The sequence below is a fragment of the Lemur catta genome, chromosome 5 (genome assembly GCF_020740605.2).
Source record: "Lemur catta isolate mLemCat1 chromosome 5, mLemCat1.pri, whole genome shotgun sequence".
Lineage (NCBI taxonomy): Eukaryota > Metazoa > Chordata > Mammalia > Primates > Lemuridae > Lemur > Lemur catta.
The window spans coordinates 97,245,731-97,260,450 of record NC_059132.1 but is presented as its reverse complement, the minus strand read 5'-3'; the positions used below and the strand labels follow the sequence as shown (position 1 = coordinate 97,260,450).

General features: G+C 36.3%; 1 protein-coding gene across 1 annotated transcript in view; it reads left to right on the top strand.

Moving 5' to 3' along the window:
• Window positions 1-14,720, top strand: part of SPATA5 (spermatogenesis associated 5) — a 236,264-nt gene that overhangs the window by 505 nt on the left and 221,039 nt on the right. Inside the window, exons 2-8 of the mRNA XM_045552319.1 lie at window positions 4,711-4,832; window positions 6,154-6,311; window positions 10,303-10,361; window positions 10,971-11,615; window positions 12,549-12,678; window positions 12,943-12,999; window positions 14,180-14,303. Of these exons, the coding sequence (XP_045408275.1) occupies window positions 4,711-4,832; window positions 6,154-6,311; window positions 10,303-10,361; window positions 10,971-11,615; window positions 12,549-12,678; window positions 12,943-12,999; window positions 14,180-14,303 (1,295 nt within the window). The remainder of the gene's footprint in view (window positions 1-4,710; window positions 4,833-6,153; window positions 6,312-10,302; window positions 10,362-10,970; window positions 11,616-12,548; window positions 12,679-12,942; window positions 13,000-14,179; window positions 14,304-14,720) is intronic.

The following is a 14,720-nucleotide window of genomic DNA, read 5'->3' as shown; positions in this document are numbered from 1 at the left end:
TGTTCAAATTGTTCATATTTAGCGAGCGTAGGATACGTATACTAAAAATCTAAATACCTAGTTCAGTACAAATGTGGATCTGTCCTTCCTAAGAGACATTACTGTGTCTTTCAGAGTGAAGATGGCTTTTTCTTCTCTTACACAGGTTCTGGTATTTAATAGCTGCAATTAGTTTCACACTAGTGTTAGTGGTAGGTCAGGTGTGTCACATAATTAAATTTTCACAGAAGCTGTGACAAATAGGTACTTTATAGTAATGTCCATTTTACAGAGGAAGAAAATATGTGATTCCATTCAGGTTACACAGGTACTAAGTGGCAGAGCCAATATTTGACTCCAGGTGTATTTGACTCCAAAGCCGTTATTTTAAATTACAGTTCCCCTGACTTAGAGAACGGATTTATATTTGAAAAGTCATTTAGTTGGTAAAGCTTCTAGCATGCTTGATGTGTATTATCTTTGAAAAATGGACCATACTAAACTAGTGCAAGATTTTTACGTCTAATCAGACCCTAAAGACAATCTTAGAGTTCGAATTTTGTTTTCATTCTTCTTTGGGGATTAGGGGACAACTTGTTCTTTTCTGCAGATTCATCTTTTTTTTAACTGGATCCTTCCCGTTGACATTTAAACATGCTCATTTTTCTTCCATCTGAAAACAAAAGCTCCACATTTGCTTCTGCCACCACCTTATCTCTACCCCTTCGTTGCCAAAGTTCTTAAATAGAGTGGTCTCTGGCTCTTTCTCATCCACATACTCCTTAGCTTGTTCGTTTTTGACTTTCACCCCATCATTCCACGGAAACTGTTCCTGCCATTGTCACCAAGCATCTCCATGTTGATAAATCCAGTGGATAGTTTTTGATTACTTACCTTACTTGACCTCAGCAGCTTTTGGCATTGTTGCCCATTTCCTCCTCCTTAAAACACTTCTTGTCTTACATGGCATCAAACTTTCTTAGTTTTTCTCCAGCCTTGTTTGGTACTTTGTGATTTTCTTTTGCAGGCTCACCCTTTTCCACTTGACTATTAGATGTTGAAGTTCCTCAATTCTTAGTCCTAAACCATCTTTTTCTCTCTATGAATCTTCTCTCTTTGGCAAATTCATCCAATGCCCAGAGTTTCCCATCTATAGTCTATTCAATATCAGATTTATATTTGTAATTCATACTGAGTCTTGATTCAGTTGTCTTTTACATCACTGGTTTTCAAGCTCTCTATGGCAAAGGTTTTAAAATTTACACTGTCACAGATTGGTACTTTTGTAAAATGCAATAAAAATGATTTACTAGAAAAATAAGTTAAAAAACAAATTATTAGATTCAACAGATGTAAAATTACTCTGTTAAATTGTAATAAAAGCTTCTAAAGCTAATTTTCATTTTTTGTACTTAGCTCATCATGAAGCAGTAGCAGATAGTTTGTGGACTACATTTTAAATAGCACTGTACAATACCTCTTCTCTTAGATTTATTATAGGTACTTCAGGACTGACTTTATGAGCCCATATTTCCTCCAACAAAACAAACTTCAGTTCTGTTCAAGTTTTCCCATTGCAAGATTCAGAAATCTAGGAGTCATTCATGACACCGCTTTCTCTCACATCTCACATATCCAGGCCACCACCAAGTCATGTTTATCACCTAAATATTTTCCATGTTCCTCTTCCTCACACTGTTCCTACTGCTTCCACCTTCATTTCAGATGCCATTATCTCTCACCTGGGCTGCTACAATAGCCTTTTAACTGATTTTTCCTGCTTCCAGTTTTGCTGCCTGCCTTATTCCTTTTACGTTCTGCAGCCAGAATGATCTTTTTAAAATGGAGATTCTGTCATGGCCCTGCTTTTCATCCCTCACTGGGCTCCATTGCTGTCAGAGTAATGGCCAGCATCTTGATGCAGCCTATTGCCCTGGGTGGTCTTGACCTTTCCATGGCCCCTTTTGTCTTCCACCACTCTGCCTGTACTCCATCCTGAGGATGCACCATACTCCCTTCTGCCCAGACCCTCTGCACATGCTGTTCTCTTTGCTTAACATTATCTTTTTGTTTTCTTTGTTATTTCCTGCTCTTCCTTCAAATCTGAATTTTCACATTACTTTCTTTGAGTAGCATTCTCTGATTCTTTCAGATTAGGCCAGATCGTACATTGTAGGCTCTCCTAACACTTAGTCATTCTTTCAGTGTGTTAATCTTAGTTTATAATTTTATAGTTACTCAGTGATTGTTTGATAACTCTTTTACCCTACTAGATTATGAACTCTGTGAGGCCCACAACTTGTGAACAAAAGTACCTAGCAAAGTATCTGCCATCTAGGAAGCATATAGTACATATTTGCTGAATGAATAAATGAAGGGTGGGTTGTTGTTTGAAATTACTGTCTCATTAGTTAATCTGCCACTTAAGGTGCTCAATAAATGTGAAGGTAGTTAATGGGAAAGTAAATGTTGAGACATATTTTTAAAGTATTGTAGGAGCCAGACATGGTGGCTCACTCCCATAATCCCAGCACTTTGGGAGGCTGAGGCAGAAGGATTGCTTGAGGCTAGGAGTTCAAGACCAGCCTGGGCAATATAGTGAGACCCCTGTCTCTACAAGAAAAAAAAAAAATTTTCTGATCTGGTGGCATGCACCTGTAGTCCCAGCTACTCTGGAGGTTGAGATGGGAGAATCACTCGAGCCCAGGAGTTTGAGGTTACAGTGAGCTGTGATCATGCCACTGCACTCATCTAAAAAAGACCCTTTCTCTAAAAAAGAAAAAAAATAAAATAAGGTATAGGAGGAATGAGGACTGATGAAAGGAATTGTGGGGACAGCTTGGATGATGAAAGCAAAAAATACAATGGTGATATATTGGGAAATAGGGCCAGTGTAGGGGAATTTGCCCATGATCTCCATTGACAGGGATGTGGGGAGGTATTTAGGCAAGCCTGTGATTTGTTAAATCCTGGGGCATGGTGAATATTCAAGATAGGATGGAGGGAGAAGAAGAAAACCTAGAGTCTTGCGAAGGACACAGTCCCCTGTGAGGTAATTGTCAAGAGGGAAAGGTAGCTCATTGGAGTTTAGGAAGAAAGAGGCAGAAACTGAATATTACGAGGTCATCTAATAGCAGTATGCTTTGCTGTTATTGACTGGCAAACTAAGAGAAACAATTCTCACAAGAAAGTTGAATTTGTGTTCAGCTTCTCATGTTATGTAGCATGCTCGTTTCATTTTATACCCAGTACTGTGCATCTAGCTCTGTGAAATGCTTTGTTTTTCTAGATTTGTTCCTCTGATGACAGAAGGAAAATAAATGTGTTGGGGAGTTATTTTGTAGTGATGGGATTATATAAATCGGATGTTCCTCATGGTTTTGCTTTCATTAATTTCTATTTCATTACAAAAGATGTTTTTTTGATTATTAAGGAACACTAATATTAGGTAAAGCTCTTTGATTATGGTATGTGTGCCTGTAATAAATTTTACAAAAGTTTGTGTCAAGTTTAAACTCCCTAAGTGTTTCATGGATTGTGTACTGAAAAGAAAAATATTGTATACTCACCTCCTACATTCATTCATTTCGTTGATATTTATTATATCTGCTATATTTGCTGTACTGTTAGGCATTGGAGATACAAAGATAAATATGACCCAGTTCCTGCCCCAAAGCAGCATGCACTTTAGGAGAAAGACTGCAAAACAAATGGATATTAGGATAAATGCTAATATCTGGCAGCTCAGGGGAGAATCAGAGGAGGGACAACTAACCAAATGTGGAGCCTTATTGGGGTGGGGTGGCGGGAGTGGGTTGGGAGGGGTGGAGATGTTAGCACATCATTTTCAGAGATGTTGTCAACTGGGCTGAATTCTGGGCCCCTTCAGCCAAATGTTGAAATCACTAATGGTGATTTCAGTCAATGCGTGTTTGTATAAGGAGTAAGACTCATGTTATTATCTGTGTATTCTTGGTAATAGAGGAGAAAAAGATCTGATTATTATTACATGGGTCAGAAGTTGAAATATAACTTAGTCCTCTAAATCCAGATAGATGTGCCAGTTCCCAGTTCAAACCTTTGAATACCAGTAGCTGACTTAATTTTAGAATCTGTACTACAAAAAGCTAAGAGACTCTGCTGCAAGTACTTTTAGTTCTTAATGAAATTGGAGACTTAAAAAGAATTAATAAACTAGTACCCTATAAAACATCCTCTTTTTAGTTCATATATTGTCAATAAATCCTAAAAGGATCTGGTTTTAAATTTGTTTGTTGGCCAGGTGTGGTGGCTCATGCCTGTAATCCAAGCACTTTGGAAGGCTGAGGTGGGAGGATTGCTTAAGGCTAGGAGTTGAAGACCAGCCTGGGCAATAGCGAGACCCTGCCTCTACAAAAAAATGAAAAAAATTAGCCAGGCATGGTGATTCATGCCTATAGTCCCAGCTAGTGGGAGGCTAAGGCAGGAGGATCACTTGAGCCCAGGAGTTTGAGGTTGCAGTAAGCTACGATGACACCATTGTCTTTTGACCTTGTCTCAAAAAAATTAAAAATGTAAAAAAATTAAATTTGTTTGTTAAAATGAGGGTTAGAGCAGTGGTTTCTCCAGGGTATGGTAAGTGCATTCATGTGGTTGTATGGATAGAGGATTTTTTATTTACTTCAAAAGAAAGCATGCTTTAACTTCATTTACAAAATACTACAAAAATAATTTTCTTTTTCTTCCTTATAGATGACAAAATTCCTAAAACATTCCAGAATTCCCTTGTTCATCTTGGACTCAACACTATGAAGTCTGCAAATATATGTATAGGTCGACCAGTGTTGCTTACCAGTTTGAATGGAAAGCAAGAGGTAAGAGTCGTTTTCATTTCCTTAGTTTAGAAATACAAGTTGAGCATCCCAAATCCAAAAAGCTCCAAAATCCAGAACTTTTTGAGTGCTGACATGATGCTCAAAGGAAATGCTCATTGGAGCATTTCAGATTTTGGATTCTCAGTCGGTTAAGTACAATGCATATATTCTGAAATCCCAAAAAATCTGAAATTCAAAACACTTCTGGTTCCAAGCATTTTGGATAAGAGATGGTACTAAACCTGTATTTGAGATGTTTCTGACTTTAATTTTCAACACAAGCAGGAATAAGTGAAAAAATATATTTTAAAAGACATTCACTTGCATGTAAACTCCCTCTTCCTTTGATGTCTGTGACTATACTGGAAATAGTAACCCCTAAAATGTCATAACATTGAGAGAAGACTTTCCTCAAGAGGTAGTAACTCATACACTATTGACCCTATTCCTCCTACTTGGTTAGTTGTATTTCTCTACAGAAATGTTATCTTGGGGTAAGAAGGTCACCTGTTCTATATACAAATATTTGATTACTCTCTCTGATTTCAGCTATGTTCCTCCTTGCTGCCATTCTTCATACCTGAGACTCTAAGCCTAGAGCCTTTCCTGGATCATTTTTGGCAGCTTGGCTTTCTTTCCTGCTACCAGCCCCAGCCTCTGTCATGACTTCCTCTAATGCTTTTCTGATTCAGTGGGAATCCTCTGGAAATGTTTTGAAATCTTTTGTCTGCTGATGGCATCCCTTCCATTCTTTTTATTGTTCTGGGCTTATACTTTAAAAAAATCCTTTACTATATCTTGTGGAAGAGAGCAGTATAAATGTGTGAGCTCGAGCCAGAAATTTTTGCGCTTGTCCCTTATCATTTAAATCTGATAAGATCTAGGTTCTCACAGATCTCCTATGCTATGTCCCTCACTAATTCCTGGATGTAATTTAAGTTCTAGGATGGATTACTTTACAAGTTATCTGGCCTTCAATATTTTTGTCATTTTTTTTCTTATTACCTATTAATGCCTTTGTCTCTTTTGCTAAATCTACCTTTTAAATCTTCCACCATCTTCACTGTGGGATCATTCTTGATTTTCACAAAAAGATGTAATATTTATTTAAAAATTTATTTTTTGTGAACTTGTAGTATTTCTTTTTTTTTGTTGCTGCAATTTGTCTTATTGCAACTTGTGTCAGATTATAACTTCTTTGGGTTAAGGACGGTGTTTTACACATCCAAGTACTTGGCTGTGCTTTGTATTCTGCCTTATAAATTGATGGTATTCTATGAATATTTACTTTCTAATATTTTTATTTCTTCTGTCTGGGCAGGTCTATACAGCCTGGCCTGTGGCAGGATTTCCTGGAGGCAAGGTTGGCCTGAGTGAAGTGGCACAGAAGAACGTGGGTGTAAGGGTTGGTGATGCCATCTGGGTCCAGCCTCTCGTGGGTGCTGTGCTACAGGCTGAGGAAATGGACGTGGCACTGAGGTTTGGCTCTTTTCTTTGGTGACTCTCTGGATCAATTCAATGCTGCCCAATAAAAATACGAGTCACAAATGTAAACCACATATGTAATTTTGCATTTTCTTATAGTAAAGAGAAACAGGTGAAATGAATTATAATAGTATATTTAACCAACATTTAAAATTATTTTAACATATAATTATAAAAAATTATTAATAAGACATACCCTTTTTTTCAAGCTAAGTCTTCAAAATCCAGTGTGTGTGTTATACTTGTAGCACGTTGCAATTTGGACTAGCCACGTTTTAAGCACTTGGACATGATGAGTGGCTAGTGGCTATTTGTGTTGTACTAGACAACACAAGGTAAATTAGTGCTATGTAATTTATGGACTACCTACTCTCTGATTTCCTAAGATTAGAGTGTGCTCTGATGTTTTAGGTGAGAGGAATTATTATTGATTAGTATTTAGCAGTAATTTTTATCTTGGCTTACAGTGTAATCAGGGCTTCTTATCTTTCTTATAGTTGTAAAGAAAGGAGTAGATTACTGTGAGTAGACAAGAAATAAGTCTTAATTAAGATTGTCCAGAAAACCTGATTGTATATTTTAACTCATTGATTAATTTAGTAAAACAGTCATTACTTTCATATTTTTCAGTAAACCTTCACCAAAGGCTAATTGTTTGAATTGAACTATCAATATGGTTAAAGTATATCATCCATTCTCTTGGATATTCTGTATCTAATAGGATTTTGACTCAGTTTGCCTCTATGAGTCTTATCAAGTCACTTAAAACATCTTTTAATACTTGAATATTACCTTACTAACAATTTTGGGATCTGTTAACATTATCTGCCAGAATCATAGAACATTTTCTAGTCATTAGCTTGATTTTAAAATGTTTTCTTCTCTTTTAATACTTTTGTAGATTCGAAGCTTGAGTTTTGGCTTATTTTTTCCTTTGAAAACAGGATAATGTTTTCAGAGCATATAATAATGGTTTATTGAACAGTAAAAAGCAGAAAGTAAAAGAGAAGACAACGTGATGAGTACCAGCTATATACCAGATGCTTTTTATATATTGCATATATGTACATATACATTTAGCCTTTTTCTTCTCCAATTGAATCCTCTAATACCCTGCAGGGTATCCATATTTATCCCTTATTTAGCAAATGAGGAAATGAGCTAAATGAGAAATAACTTGCCTACCATTTAATGAGGTATTAATAGTTAGTAGTAAGGCTGAGATTAAACCGGATTAATTCTCAGACTACATTTTAAAACAGTGCTACAGGTAGCAGCAATGAGTTGACTGGAATTAGTATTTATGATTCTCCAAACTAGTCTGACTTCTTGAGAGCATAATAATCTTAGGTGAATTATGATGGTTTATTATAGAGGACCGTGTATGTTTTAAATGAAAGCCTAGTTTTAAAATTTTTGCTTAAAAAAATCTTATGTTTTAAATGAGGCAGCAGCATGTAGACAAGAAAGTTAATTTCCAATTAGGAAAATCAGTAATTTTAATCTGCTTAAGTCCTTTACTTGCAACTGAAAAATTTCATTAGTAGTGTTAGAGCTCCTTCTAGTGGAAATGATTTTATCTGCACCTGTACCCATTCGTTTTCATTTCTTTTCTTTTTTTTTTTTTGAATCAGGGTCCATTGCCCAGGCTAGAGTGCAGTCATCGTAGCTCACTGCAGCTTCAAACTCCTGAGCTGGGCTCAAGTGATCCTCTTGCCTTAGCATTCCAAGTAGCTGGGACTACAGGCATGAGCCACCATACCTGGCTGATTTTTCTAGTTTTTGTAGAGACGATGTCTCACTGTCTTGCTCTGGCTGTTCTTGAACTCCTAGCCTCAGAGATCCTCCCACCTTGGCCTGCCAAAGTGCTAGGATTACAGATGTGAGTCACTGCCCCTAGATGCCCATTCTTTCTTTTAAAAGCAAAACTGGTGAAGTATTTTTACTGTTCTTGTTCATCTTTGTAAATATCTTCTATTCAAAGTAACAAATAAAAGAATTCAAGTATAACTTGATTCAGAGTTTTATAAACAAGTAAATTTAAGCATTTAAGGAGATACATACAATTTCCTCATTAGTTTATACATATAATTGATTCATGAAATTTCTTCCTTGTTCTATTTCTTTCTTACTCTCCTTTTTACATGAATATATAGTTGATTCTCATGATTTGTGGTACTTATGTTCTATTAAAGTTGCCTTTTTTTTTTTTTTTTGAGACAGAGTCTCGCTTTGTCACCTGGGGTAGAGTGAGTGCCGTGGCGTCAGCCTAGCTCACATGCGCCACCATGCCCAGCTAATTTTTTCTATATAGATTTTTAGCTGTCCAAATCATTTCTTTCTATTTTTGGTAGAGACGGGGTCTCACTCTTGCTCAGGCTGGTCTCGAACTCCTGACCTCGAGTGATCCACCCGCCTCGGCCTCCCAGAGTGGTAGGATTACAGGCGTGAGCCACCACGCCCGGCCTAAAGTTGCCTTGAACACTATTAGCAAATACTGAATGATTTCTCATAGGGGGAAATATGTACATATGTATACATATATAAACTATAATCTTAAATCCTCAAAACAACTCATTCCGGTGGATTCTATAATATTTTCTTTATTTTACAAAAGAGGAGGTTCAGAACTTTTAAGAGACTTGCCTGAGGCTGCCCCACTACAGGTACCAGAGTTGGGAATCCCATCCAGCTGGCCCCAGAGCTGGGGCTTCTTGTACTACACTGCGCTTGCTCCCTGCTATTTACATTCTGTGGTTATTTCTGAGTGAGAGCTGAAACAAGGGGCAAAGTGTCACCTTGTCCTACCTCAGATGGAACGTGAGTGTTGGGTGACCCAAAGTTTTTACTCCTCTTCCATGTTCACTGATGACCGCAAATCATCCTTGAGAATTGATTTTGAGGTACAATATATTTTTGTGAGTAGGTGAATTTACAATGACATCATCTACAGATATTGAGGATTGACTGTATCATTTTATTACTGATAAAGTGATTGGAGAATAAGGTTTAGATTTTGACCAAATGGGCTTGCTAATAGATACACTTCCCCCAGGGCTAAACTATCCCCCTCTCCACTGGTCATTGACAAAGTTGGACAGCTCTTTGTCTTCTCTCCTGATATAGGCTGCTTACACATGGAGGAGGAAGAAAAATGCTCATTTTCTGAGAACTCTCCAAGAGCAGATTTCTTTATAAGTGTAGTGATATTTAGGTGTGCCCAATTCCTACACTTAAACAAGAAACGCTCCTGGAAGATACAGTTATCATTAGGAAGAAGGGGATCTTATTTTTATTAGGCATGCCCTTTCTCCAGAATAAACCTTCATTGTAACCATTATTCTCTTTTTTCCTATTTCTACCTCTTCAGGTAACATACTATAGAATTTAATTTTCTTGAAGAGATAATTTACAAATTATATAGAAGGAATGAAGTAAATGATTAATAATAGCCTTTCTCCAAACTAGGCAAGTTCATAGAAGGAATGATTAATTTAGGTCAGTGTTTCCCAAATGCTTTTGACTATGGCACATGATAAAAAACACATTTTTCATCATGATTCACTCATCCACTGATACAGAGCACATATGTATGCATGTGTGTATATGTGTAAGACATTAATATTTTACAAAGCAGTATTTATCCTTCATATGTGCAGTGTACTCTGACATTTCTTATTCTATTAAAAAATGCTGGATGGGACATACTGAAATGATTTCATGACCCTACTCATGGATAGTACACTATGTTTTGAAGAACACTGATTTAGGCCACTAAGGCACCAAATTGCAAATGATATTCTCATGTCTATAAGAAGTATCTGAAAAATGTAAAGCATTTCAAAATTGTATAAAGTATTGTCAGTCTATAAATTAATTATTCTTTTGATTAGGTATTATAACTACGTACATGTCATTTTATACCACAGTTTAGTTTCTGGTGTACCTAATGTTGATTTCTGTCATCCTCTCTTCCCTTTTACAGTGACAAAGATATGGACATTAATGAAGAAGAACTGGCTGGTTGTATCCTGAGGAAACTAGGTTAGACATATTTGAAATTGTTTTCCTACATTTTAAGCAGAAGGCAGCAGCAAATAAAGTGTCTTTGAGGTCTTGTATACATTGTAGTTTTCTTCAAAATAGCTTAGAGAATATTCCTCTCAATGAATTAATATCCTTTTGAGATAGGGATATATTACTTTTCCCAGTTAATCGATTGGCAGTTAAGCGGTGGATAGAATATGACCTGTCTATGGATAAAGTGAGTGGTAGAATTGAGACTTTTTAACCTTTACACTCTTCCTTTTTCCAGTGAAAAACATTGTTTTGGAGTGTTGGTTTAGGTGTGCCATTTTAGTCTATCGAACATGGAATGCTTGGCTATTTGTTGATATAGTTAATAGAATCTTAGATCTATTGATTATAGAGGATTTCAAAGAATCATCTTGTCCTTCTATCTTCAGATAGTGCTATAATATAGGGGAATATTAGGTCCTCTGTTTTTCATGACAATTACTTTATTAATATTCTATTTTTGATTTAGTACTTTTAGTCAGATAGTTTTGTTAATAGATGAAATAAATTGCTATTTAAACATTAAACTGGTGAAAAAATTGTGCTAACATATATATTTAATAAATTGTTTTCTAGATGGGAAGATTATTTTACCAGGCAACTTTTTGTATTGTACATTCTACGGACGACCGTGCAAGATGCAAGTGTTGCGAGTGAAAGGAGCTGATGGCATGATGTTGAAAGGGCCTCAGAATGACTCTGACACTGATGCCCACGGAGTGGCCTCTGAACGGTCCAGCGTGGAAACCAGTAGCCTGGATTTATCCTTACAGCTAAGCCAGTTAGATCTGGAAGAGCCCCAGAATCCAGCAGCAAGAAGTACTCCTTGTAAACCAGTAGATGACAGACTTACAAATAAAGCTCGTGATGTTTCGTTGGATGTTACACAGAGTCCTGGGCATGGCAGTGGGCTTGGACTGGAAGAAGTAACAGGTCTTAAATGTAGTTTTGAGTCTGCCAGAAAAGGAAATAAGCAACTTAAAAATGACGAGAGACTGCTAAAATCCCCCAGCGTGGGAGCAAAGTGCAATACGGATGCTTTTTATTTTATTTCTTCAACAACAAGAATCCGTTTTATAAAGAGTCGTACAAACTCAAAACAGCGAGATAACAAATTCAGAGTAACTTACGACATGATAGGAGGCTTAAACAGTCAGCTGAAAGTAATTAGAGAAATGATCGAAGTGCCTCTCAAACAGCCCAAACTTTTCAAGAGTTATGGTATGATTTCTTATTTTATTGCTCCTGAAAGTGTTAAATATACACTAAAAAACAGTTGGTCAATTCCACTTACCTAGTGATTGCTCACGTTCTTTTCGTTTTTTTATTTCTTGAGTGGTAGGTATGGTAGAAGATACCAGTTGCTGTGGGAAATGCCAGCTAAATTAGCCATTTTCTGTGCTTTGGTCTCTTTAGGTTATAATTTAAGTTAGTGATAGCCTTGTCTCTTTTAATAGCATATTTCCACAATTGCTTATATTAGGTCTGCAATAACTATCTTGTCATGCTGGCTCAGCTGTAATGACTAAAGAAATAAACTACTCAAATACATTGGGTAAAACTTTTTTGTTAGGAAAAATGTAGCTGTGTGCCGATCTCTTTGCATTGAAGCAAGTAGTTAAAGGAGTGGCTTGACTCTCAGGAAGCTCAGGGCTTCCCTTGTGTAGTTATTGTGCAGATCCTTTGCATACATTTGCTGTATACTGTCTCTCTGCTTTTTCCTTTTTCATCAGTCTTTTTCTATATAAAATGAACCCTTGGATTGACATTTTGCTACTAATGTTTATAATATTCCAGATGGCTAGTTGGGAAGAAATTGGGATTGGTGGCTTGTTTTTGTCTGTCCATGTTGGCTGGCTTTGTTTTCTGATCCTTAAACAGTACTGTGGGATGGGGCATGACAACAACGTGGATGTCCAGGTTTTTTGCAACATGCTTCCTCCATTATGTGGTCTGTATACAGAAAAAAAAGTCATTGCTGGGGATCAATGTTTAGGCTGGTTAGTATATCTTTCTTGAGGGAAAAAGAAGGTCTGACTCTTTTTTGTGATGCAAGGTAGATTTACATTTTATAACTTGTGTTTGAAGTTGTATGGCAGCATTTATAAGAAACCTACTAATGCTGAATCCAGTGTTCTCTTCTTTTTCTTCTAGGAATTCCTGCCCCTAGAGGAGTGTTACTCTATGGCCCTCCAGGTACTGGAAAGACAATGATTGCCAGGGCTGTTGCTAACGAAGTCGGAGCCTATGTATCTGTAATTAATGGTCCTGAAATTATAAGCAAGTAGGTGTATGATTTAATAGAGTAAATTTAAAATTATTAAATATACTTCTCAAATTTGGTTTTTAAAAATGGCTGGGTGGTATTCTATTTCATACACTTGAAATATTTTAAATTTGTTCTTTAATATGTATAAAAATTAAGTTTAGAAAATAACTTTTTAAAGTAATTTTAAGTATCTAGAAATATTTGAAAAGTCAGATTAGCTTTTATAGATAAAGCTCTAAAAACAATGAGAAATCCTTAAATGTATTTTATTTTTTGCAGATTCTATGGTGAGACTGAATCAAGGTTACGTCAGATATTTGCTGAAGCCACTCTACGGTACTCTTTATTTTTAAATGTTTTGGAGTTAATAGTCAAGTCTGTGTAATCAAAATGAGATACTAGCACTTCATACAAAACATAAAGAATAGTACAAAAATAATAGCAATAGCACTAGAAATAGATTGTAAATCTAATGAAATTCTGTCTACTCTTTCTGTATAATATTGTTTTAGAACTTTGATAAATGAGTTATTAAATTACATAAATTAGAAGAATTAAGACAGTCGTTTGATAAGCCGTGTGACCTTGCTTGAACATATAAGTCTATGACTTTGTTTCTTTAGGGTATTTAGGCAGTATCTTCAGTTCCCCTAGTAGAGTGTATTATCATAGCCCTTTATGCATAAAATATTTTATATTATACTTTGCTTCAATGAGACAAATCTTTTGCTTATTAAAAACTATTCTTATTGATTATTCCTGAGTTTAGGCTACACTGTTATATTGTAATGGGTATTAGAGTATGATCTATAACTTGGTCTAATATATTATTCATAATATAGCCATGTCTCTACCATTGTTTTGGTATTTAGCATCATGATTACTGCTCTTTTATCAAAAGAACTGTCATTTTTAAAGATGCCCCCCCCCCGTGATAGTCGATAAAGTAAGTAGTTTGTAGTCCCAGTACTGTACTGAAAATTTGAAAACCAGTGGTATACCTTACTGTTTTAGTATGCTTTTGTTGTTATTATGTTTATGGCAGTTGAAGTTTCCATTTCTAAAAGAATTCACATCTTTTTATGAGAGAATTGATCATCTTGAATCTTTTTTTAAATAGGTTAAGAAAACATTTCTAGTTCATGTCCTTTGGACTTTAAACCTGCTCCAACGGACAATGTTTTTGGCCTCAGTTTCTGAATTCACCCAGTCATAACTATTTAGTGGGCATTAGTGGGAAAGTTCTGCCAGGGCATGGCATTTCATCCCATGAGCAATAGACTCTTCTAAATACTCTGCCTTTTAATTGAGGGCAGATAGACTAGAATGTGAGGTTGATAAGTTAATAATTTGGGCTAGAATTAATCTAAGGTTTTTTAGCTTAACATTCTAATGCCTTTTGCAATATTATTAAGTAAATCCTAAATTTGATATGTTGCATTTCAGTTAAAAACTTGAAACTAAGTATAATTTAAAACTAAATGTAAATTAGGGATTTCATTTTGTTTGCTTTTAGACACCCATCAATTATTTTTATTGATGAGCTGGATGCACTTTGCCCTAAAAGAGAGGGGGCTCAGAATGAAGTGGAAAAAAGAGTTGTAGCTTCACTCTTAACACTGATGGATGGCATTGGTTCAGTAAGTAGAGCAATAGTATTGATGCTGTGTGGGAAAAGGTTGAAGGGGTGGATTTTTATTTATTTTTTGTTTTTTTATTTTTTTTGGCAAAGTCTTGCTGTGTTGCCCAGGCTAGAGTACAGTGGCATTATCATAGCTCACTGCAACCTCTAACTCCTGGGCTCAAGGGATCCTCCTGCCTCGGCCTCCCAAGTAGGTGGGACTACAGGTGCACACCACCATGCCTGGCTAATTTTTTTTCCTTTTTGTAGAAATGGGGCTTCCCTATGTTGCCTAGGCTGGTCCTGAACTCCTGGCCTCAAGCCATCCTCCCACCTTAGCCTCCCAAAGTGTTGGGATTACAGGTGTGAGCCACCACGCCCAGCTAGTTGATTCTTATTAACATATGTAGAATCCAAAACTATTGAATGTATCTGA